At 44.6% G+C, this 9,356-nt stretch overlaps 1 protein-coding gene across 1 annotated transcript in view; it reads right to left on the bottom strand.

Annotated features, from left to right (window-relative positions):
* Nucleotides 1-6,164, bottom strand: part of T265_14820 (hypothetical protein) — a gene marked incomplete at both ends in the record, with an annotated part of 16,105 nt that extends 9,941 nt beyond the window's left edge. The window contains 11 exons of the mRNA XM_009175411.1: nucleotides 75-242; nucleotides 3,208-3,278; nucleotides 5,008-5,113; nucleotides 5,152-5,209; nucleotides 5,250-5,312; nucleotides 5,345-5,505; nucleotides 5,540-5,630; nucleotides 5,666-5,739; nucleotides 5,782-5,866; nucleotides 5,896-6,010; nucleotides 6,047-6,164. Coding sequence (XP_009173675.1) covers nucleotides 75-242; nucleotides 3,208-3,278; nucleotides 5,008-5,113; nucleotides 5,152-5,209; nucleotides 5,250-5,312; nucleotides 5,345-5,505; nucleotides 5,540-5,630; nucleotides 5,666-5,739; nucleotides 5,782-5,866; nucleotides 5,896-6,010; nucleotides 6,047-6,143 — 1,089 coding nt within the window. The remainder of the gene's footprint in view (nucleotides 1-74; nucleotides 243-3,207; nucleotides 3,279-5,007; nucleotides 5,114-5,151; nucleotides 5,210-5,249; nucleotides 5,313-5,344; nucleotides 5,506-5,539; nucleotides 5,631-5,665; nucleotides 5,740-5,781; nucleotides 5,867-5,895; nucleotides 6,011-6,046) is intronic.
* Between the last annotated feature and the right edge of the window lie 3,192 nt (nucleotides 6,165-9,356).

Genomic DNA, 9,356 nt, shown 5'->3' with positions numbered 1-9,356 from the left:
AAGACAGAGGATCTGGTGAAAACATGACGACTAGGCGTGTTGAGCAGTTCAGGAATAAATTACCAGTATCTTACTTTTATCGTCCTGTCCGCAGATATTGTGACAACCCGCTTTGCGCTGCCAATAAATTTGGCAGAAACAACGCTCTTGGCATGTCCAGTGAGGTTGACACGTAGTCTGGAATCGGCAAGTGTCCAAACACGACAAGAGAAATCACTGGAGGCCCCGAGGACGACCGTCTCCTACAGCGTTCAATTCGAAAACATGGTTACCATAGAGGATGAATATTATTTGAAGATAAATCAGAGGGAAATCCGGCTATAGCATCCTATCAGAAGAGATCAATCCACAGCGACGTTTACCGTCATCCACGACCTGATACGTAACCCCTCAAAGAGAATTGATTCTCAGGAGAAACCAAACAACTGCTAGTCCAACAGTCTCGTGGGCGGATTACTATGTCGAGTGTCCGTAGGTCTCACACAGTGAACAGTGCTCGAATCCTGCACGATCTAGAGGAAAAACCAGAAATCAACGCACCACTTCCTGGAGGAAAACCAGTGGCTTGAGTCTATCGAGGACACTTCGACTGTCCATGCTTGGTCGATCTAGGAATACCTTAGTCAACGTCCTCGCTTCTGGTTGCGCTGAGGATTTGGACTTGAAAGGAAACATAACTGGGGGATTTTATTTCCCCTTTCTCCACAAATGAGGATTATTGTGGACAGTTGTGGAATATGTATTTCTACCAGGTCATGTTCAACGACCCACACACAAGACCATGCATATGCAGTGCTACTGAGCTCTAAGAGTGAAACACGGAATCGGTACTTCTCCACTTTACTGTGAACTTGAAAGCGTAATTGTGCCAGGATAAAAGAACTGTTCAAACAAGAATATGTGAACGAAAATTCTAAAAATCCTAAAACCACCCGCAACTAACGTCGTGCAATACTAAGGTCAGTTCCATAAAAAAAACCTTTCAAACGCAGAAAGCGAAAGAGAACGGGCGTCAGATAAGATCGCTGCCATGCTGTTTGAGGGCGAACAGTCAATCACACGCATGCAAGGAACATTTGCACAGGAAATCTGCGTAGGCAAACACAGCAAGAGCATTTGCTCACAGTTCTGAAGAGTTCCACAATAATCTAAACAACATAGTATTCTGAGACAAAGAGAGTGTTCCAAAACGGAGTCTTTCTCAAGCCACAAGCGTAGATCCCTCGAAAAGCGACCGGAATGAAAAAAATCGTTCAGCTTTCAGTGCCTAGCTGTCATGCCACCCAAAGGAAGCACGAGGATTGAGATACTGTCAGGTTGCCCAAGCCTAGACTGAAGAAGTTGAGAAGCGGTGGTCAGGTTCGAGCCACGGACCTTCCGCTCAGTAAATTCGCGCTGTGACCACTGAGCCATTTCGTCCCGGAATGACTGTTCTCCCCGTTTTATCTTTGGAAGGTATGGTAGTTGGATACTCCTGCCTAAAGTAAATCTAAAAAGAATGACGCACTGGGAGAACTGAAACCATTGAAAACCAGTGGCGAAAGTGTTTCCGAGAAACATCTCTAACTGAAGAAGTTTTGTCCCACTTCACGTCTATTTATAAAACACATGCCTGACAGGCGCAAATATTTTTGTCCACATACACTTCGTTTTTAAGGTTGGCGTAAAACTTAAACAGAAGTTGAGGAAAAACCACAAAGCCCAGTTTCCCTGACAGACGTTTTTCTTACAAAAACACAAGACATATTTTACGTCGACTCCTTCCTACGCTTTTCCAATTGTTGCTGACTAAATTTGACTAACCTGGCAGACGGTTCTTGCACACAAAAGACATAACAGCGAAACAAATCACTTTTTGCAAGTTGACTACTTTCGGTAAGGTATAAGCCAAGGGTCTTCTGACTTCTCATGAAGGATTGAATGAATGCGTTCAGCTGTAGCACCCTTCCGGTGCCTAGCTGCCATGCTACCAGAAGGAAGCACGAGGGCTGGGCTACTGCCAGGTTGCCCAAGCCTAGACAGGGGAAGTCGAGAGGCGGAGGTCGGATTCGAACCAAGGACCTTCCAGTCAGCAAATTTGCGCTTTAACCACCTGGGCCATCTCGCCCTATGAAGGACTCTCTTTTAGGGCGGTTAAACACTAAATTGTGGCTGACAGAGAACGCATTTGCGGTTTCTCTTCGTGGGGCCTCTACTGTGAATAATGAGTTGCATTACAGTTGGAGTGAAAAGTGCCAGACAGTCTTACTAATGAGTCTGTTAAATCAGGTAGATAGCCCAGATAATATTGGGAAGTTGGAGGAGTGGCATATATTGTTCCGTAGATTAACTATCGGATCAATGATGAGCGACAAGCACATAATGATGATTGAACGTGCGTTTATCCGTTGCCGGACACGTGGCTGTTGATAAGTTCGCTAACAATCAGCTTGAAAACGATTGTTTACCAATTAAGCAGACGTCATCAGTGCGTTATGGCATTACGTTATCTTCAGCGTATGACGCAAAAACACGCTATAAACGAATGCGATGCACCAGAGGCGATTGAGCCTAAAAATTTATCATCTCGCCTTCAGGCATTTATTGTGATGAATTGAATCCAAGTTGACAAGAGAAGCTGAAAGTAATCATCTTCCTCCAAATCTGCCTAGGATTACCATCGATTCGGAAACCTCATGCACCCGAGAAACTCCTAGCTACCTATCCGTATGTTCGGCCGTTGGGGATAGCTGAGCCAACACAACCAAAAATATCTAAGTATCATAATGTTGGTACGTATGCCACCCTGCTAAGGTTCATGTCAGTGAAGCCAAACGGAAGTGTGACGGCAGATAATCGCAAAGCGGACAGATTGAATTCTATTCCAGCGCTCTGGTCCTAGAATGGGAACTATAAATGGGGTTGGAATTGTCAAGTCAAGAAAGCCTGGGAATAGTGGCAGTTATCCGAGATCTCACCGACAGCAGCCACCAGATGTATTCCCAGGAATGGTTCTTTCGTTAACAATGATGTGTATTACTATATTATCAAAGAGCTATGACGTGCTACAACAGCAGAGGAAGGGATGTGAACTGCGACATTAGGAATCGCCACTAACAGCTTAAGACAAGTGCAACGCAAAAAGGCATCCGGAAGAAAATTACGCGTGCCGGGAATGAGAACAATGCGTACAAGTATCGCGGCACTGAAAGGTAGGTTCTCACTCACCTTTGGGTCAAAATCGATAGCAGATATTGAGGCATTGCATCCAACTAGTGTCGAGCGCAGTTCACACTTACCTGCAAGAAACGAATCGAAATAGGCTTAAATGATATACAGTCGCATTAAATAAAAATGCCAAAAACTTTTAAAAGCAATAGAATTCCAGATGCCATTAAATATATGACTTGGAGTGGACAGTTTAATAGCACCACGCTGGCTGTGATGGAAGCCCACCTCGAGAGGTTCTAATAATGTGGCCTAATTTCAATGAATCGCGATTCAGATTATTACGGTAAAACCGAGCATCACGACCACATCATATCACATTCCCGATTACCCACAGTTAAGTGCTATGGCGCTTTTCACAGCTCATTTACTTTAGCAACGATCTGGCCCGCAGGTCAGTACCGAGTTCCTGTTCTGTCCAATCTATTTTTTGTCTAATTCAGGGCCTTAAACTCCGTAGTTGTGCGGTGGCAAAGTATCACGGTCGTACTGGAGTCTATTCTGACAATGATTGTCGATATGGTGCGTTAATAAAATACAGATCACGTTTACTTGCCTAATACCGTACTATCAAACTGAAATATGAACTGTGCCTTTGTATGTTTACACGTCAAGTGCTCTAATGATGGACTAAAAAAGAGATGGTCCATAAATATGTGGTCCATAGCAATTTCGCTTGAAAGCTGAGCCCAGCAATCGCTAATGCTAACATCTCTCAATACGAGATGGCGCACAGATCAAGTTGACAAATCTTGTCTAGAAGTTCATGGGTGAAATCGAACCCCGAATAATGAGTAGGCCCTGTCTCAGCCTAACAGTATACCAGACAGTGCTTTGCTCCGGATGAGGGTGTGACATGAGAACTATGAACCCAAAGGAAGAAGACGATGAGATGTGAAGGAAACCCCTGATTTGCACACATATTTTGAAGTTGTGAACACATCTAGCTTGCTTCACATCAGTGGTATGGGGTCTTAGCACTTTTCTGTATGAGGTCCCTGTGATCCCCTCGCACACGGCTAGATAACCCAAGATCCGGTTCAAATTGTGAACGTACAGTCACTCGTTAGTCGAATTGCTGTGTGCTGAGCTTAGGTTCGGTGAGACATCCTACTCCGACATGACGCCTCCATGTGTTTATTCCAAAGCCGATTGGAGGTGTTGATAAATCTTACCCTTTTGATGGTCGTCCTTAGGAATGTGGGGCTTCCGCAACAAGCCCTGACATCTCATTCCTTAACTAGAGCCTCCTTACTCTACGGCTGTGTGGAAGTTAAGTACCCACATTTAGCATTAGCGTACTGCCTTTAATGATAGTGAACATGAATACCTTGCATCTAGTCGTCACGAAGAGACTGGACCCTACCGTGGTATGACGGTTTGCGCTCCTCAGCAACCTATCGGGCTATTCTTGGGGGTGACCCCCCGAGTCTCTCATACCGATGTCAGTGGCGATCATATTGTCAGTTTCTATCCCGATTGCCTGAATGAGAGTCTAGGGGCGTAGACGCCTCGGACTGGTTGCAGTAGGCTAGCACTAAGGCCCTTTCCCGTCCACCTTTATTATTTTCTTTACGATAAAGCTCAAATAAATCATGGTTGTACAGTAGCGAAAGATCGGTGTTGAAAACTGGTGTCATGTTGTCGATAATGATGATGAGACGCGACTTCTATCGAAAACCAGTTATTTAGCTTACACCTTCAATTCGCTTAAACATAAGGACAGCGGTTGGTAGAAAAAAGTTTACAATAAGAGGGAACTGGGAGAACATGGTTAGCTTCGATATCCTGGAGACTTACCTCCTACAACAGACCATAAACGGAGCTTTCTGTCAAAACCGGCCGAACCGAAGAGATTTCCAGAAGGAGTAAAACGAACACTGTTAACTTCTCCCTCGTTTGCAAGCTATTTATAGTGGGTATAACAGGAGACCAAAAACTTACAACTTCTGCAACTGCTTTAGTCGGAACGACCGCAGCTACCAGGGGCCCCATATTATGCCTGCAGTTCAGCGTCATGCAAACAAGTAGAAGAAACTTACGGCTCGTCGACCGATAAACTAGCAGCTTCAGCCAGTTGCTTCCGGATAGTCTCTTGGGCCTTCCTAAAGACGCTCGTAAATATGACAACAGTTACCTGTAGTTTACATCGTGCTCCAAATTCTTCAGACGCTCAACCACACTTTGAAGTTTATTAATACGCTCAATTAGTCTACACTTGTCTTCTTCCAGTTCGGCGCATTTGACTTGAACAGCCTGTAGGGTTTCCGACATGGCATTTTTCTCATCTCGTAACAGCTGGCAGACTATTGTGTATGAATTTCAAACTTACCTTGTTAGCACGCTCCAAGTTATGTATTTCGTTTAGATAGCCCATATTTGCCTGTTGTAGGTTCCTGGCTTCATTTTCTAATTCTGACAATCTGAAAACTTGACTGAAAAACGTGGTGAACCCTACTTCGAATGCACGGATGATAGCAGCTTATCCTTTTCCTGAACAGATTTGCTCAAATCAATTACATTGCTCGCCAACTGCAACATTCAAATGAACCAGCTGATATTGCATGGACCTACATCACCTTTCTGACGATGGAGCTCAGTTACTTCCTCTTGCAGACGGAATACCTTTTGCTCAAAGTCATGCGACATGAAAGCATTGCTGCGGAATAAATTATGTGAACAACTCACCTTTTTTCTAGCTTTAATGACAAATCCAAATTTTCCTGTCTGGAAGACTTGAGCTCAAGTGAAACCCTATTATATTCTTTCGTGAGCTGCCCAACACGATCCCTGAGCTTAGAATCTAGTTTATCGATCACACAAAAAGTGACAGTCTTACAATCAGTTATTACATATTCAAACTGTGTCTTCTGCAGTCGGTCTCGATCGCCAAGTAATTGTTTAATTTGTTCTTTCCATTCACCGGTTAACATCATGGGGGCGTATAAAGAGATCAGGTACTACGACTTTCCAGAATGCATCTTAAATTGCACGAGAATGTTGACTATTCATGAGGAGGTGTTAAACGAAACGTCGAAGTCGTCAGAGCTACAAAAAGCAGAGAAGTTATCATCTCAGGAGATAAGTGATGGAAACAAATGAGGTAAAGGAAACACCAGCATTGGTGACCGCTGAACACTCGTGCTTACTCACGGAACAACTATGGGAAATTATTTAAGAGTAGCCTTTTACGAAGGAGCAACAGGAGGAAGCTAGCAGTTCACTTTGCGAGGATAGGAACAAGCTCTGGCAGCATACCTTGCGTGCTTGTATAAATCACGATAGGATGTCAGAGTGACACCATGAAAGCTTGGCCAGTGAGGCTCCGACAGACAAGGGCGCCCGCAGGAAGAGCAATGCAACCTCGGCCAGGATGAAACCCGTCTTGAGTCTCGCGACTCTGACCCCTGATGATGGGTCAATCTTCGCGAGATAATACAATAGAGCATCTTGGGAGTTACTGGCACCAGACGGATGCGACAGATCGTGTTTCGCAAGATGTTCTGAAACCTTTTTCAAATACATGAATCATCACCGAAACGCTCCATTATGTTACAATTCTTGCCTCGTCCCAGGTATTTTGGAGTAGGGGTGTTAGGTTAGCCAAAACGGACCTACCACCTTCGAAGAAAGTAGGCTGTAAACCGTGTAGAACGGGTGTTTTGTTACGCTACAGTAATGAAATTGCACCGACTTTCGTCGTCATCGACGATTTTTTATGATGTTCATATTTATTTGGTCCTTCTGGGAGGTGAAGTGATGGGACCCGGGTGAACTGACCTTCAGTGCTCAGTCCACCGTTCACGTTGCTCCAGTGAATGAATTGAGATCCCATCCTTTTCAGATGCAGTTTTACTAACACCAACACCACTCGAACCAGTTGATCGGATTAGCTGGAACGTAGTAAGATTGTTCCCCCATTGCGAAATCCTATTTCCCGGGTGAGGTGGCTCCTTTACGGTGCCGTTCAAGTAGTAGATCGCCTAGCATCTCTCAAATCCCCGGTAATAGCCAATATCAAAAGGGTTTATTCAAAACATAGCCCGAAAGCTTTTTAATTGTCAGACGAAATCTGCGTGTCTTTCGAGCCCTTAAAAGTGCTAGGAAAAGCAGCACCTAACAAGCGCCTGTCCTTAATTCAGATAGATGCTCCAGGACGAGTAAAAATTAGTAATTCACCCACGCTGTCCATAGATAGTGGCAACGTGGTCTTTGTTAGAAGTTGCCAACAACGTAGTGAACAACGTGTGGCGAGGAAACATTGGTTGTTTCGGAAGTTGGTATTGAAAAGAAACGGTTGTGGTCAACACATAAAAGCATTAGATGGTCACCGATATCCGTGCCTCTCGATTTTAGTTAAGACAAATACTCTTAGTAAGGTTGAGTTCAGTGGCGTATCTTGGTATGTTCGAATCTTTGTGAGTTGTTTCACGAAGTATATCATAAGGGTCATTGCAGCAGTTAGGCTAGACCACGAGGACCAGATAACAGCTTCGGGTGCGGATTTAAAAACGTCTTTGAAAATTTCCCGCTAGAGCAACAATATTCGCCAACTTGTCATATTACGTGCGCACTCACCCGCGCATCGTGAACATTGCGTTATCTGATGGAACTCCATTTTCTCAGATCTTTTGACCCACCAGACTTCTCGAACCGCGTAGATGTACGTTTCACCTGAGGCCTCACAGTTAATTGAAAATCAGCCAGCTGTAGCACCCACTCGGTGTCTAACTGCCATGCCACCAGAAGAAAGCGCAAGGTCTGGGATACTACCAGGTTGCCCAAGTTTAGACAGAGGAAGTCAAGAGAGAGAGAGAGGTCGGGTCCGAACCACGGTCCATGCGGCCAGTAAATTTGCGCTGTAATCACTATGTTAGTTGGGTGACTTCTTGCTATGATCCAAGAGAAATAGGTGTCCAAGTTTTAAGCAGCCGTAGACCGTTGCTTTAGTTCGAAGCCCAAATCCACTTTACGGTGCCGTTCAAGTAGTAGATCGCCTAGCATCTCTCAAATCCCCGGTAATAGCCAATATCAAAAGGGTTTATTCAAAACATAGCCCGAAAGCTTTTTAATTGTCAGACGAAATCTGCGTGTCTTTCGAGCCCTTAAAAGTGCTAGGAAAAGCAGCACCTAACAAGCGCCTGTCCTTAATTCAGATAGATGCTCCAGGACGAGTAAAAATTAGTAATTCACCCACGCTGTCCATAGATAGTGGCAACGTGGTCTTTGTTAGAAGTTGCCAACAACGTAGTGAACAACGTGTGGCGAGGAAACATTGGTTGTTTCGGAAGTTGGTATTGAAAAGAAACGGTTGTGGTCAACACATAAAAGCATTAGATGGTCACCGATATCCGTGCCTCTCGATTTTAGTTAAGACAAATACTCTTAGTAAGGTTGAGTTCAGTGGCGTATCTTGGTATGTTCGAATCTTTGTGAGTTGTTTCACGAAGTATATCATAAGGGTCATTGCAGCAGTTAGGCTAGACCACGAGGACCAGATAACAGCTTCGGGTGCGGATTTAAAAACGTCTTTGAAAATTTCCCGCTAGAGCAACAATATTCGCCAACTTGTCATATTACGTGCGCACTCACCCGCGCATCGTGAACATTGCGTTATCTGATGGAACTCCATTTTCTCAGATCTTTTGACCCACCAGACTTCTCGAACCGCGTAGATGTACGTTTCACCTGAGGCCTCACAGTTAATTGAAAATCAGCCAGCTGTAGCACCCACTCGGTGTCTAACTGCCATGCCACCAGAAGAAAGCGCAAGGTCTGGGATACTACCAGGTTGCCCAAGTTTAGACAGAGGAAGTCAAGAGAGAGAGAGAGGTCGGGTCCGAACCACGGTCCATGCGGCCAGTAAAGTAGCGCCGTAACCACAGAACCATCTCACTCCCAAGCGAACAAATATATGCATGTCTTGGTGAGGATGTACATCCTTGTTTGCCGGGCTTCTGAACATCAGATTTCTATCTATTTTGCGGCTAAAAAAAATCATCATGCACCGATACCTTCGGTGAATCACAATCCCACTGTGCGTGTTTTCATGGTGGAAACATAACCCCGTGAAGACTCAATTACGGTCCTGACAAGCAAATGACTTTAGGGTGAACAGAAACAGCTGAACAAGAACAAACCCGACTAGG

This window comes from Opisthorchis viverrini, assembly GCF_000715545.1.
Source record: "Opisthorchis viverrini unplaced genomic scaffold opera_v5_271, whole genome shotgun sequence".
Taxonomy (NCBI): Eukaryota; Metazoa; Platyhelminthes; class Trematoda; order Opisthorchiida; family Opisthorchiidae; genus Opisthorchis; species Opisthorchis viverrini.
Note: the sequence above shows the minus strand (reverse complement) of the source record. Positions and strands in the feature narration are given on the sequence as shown.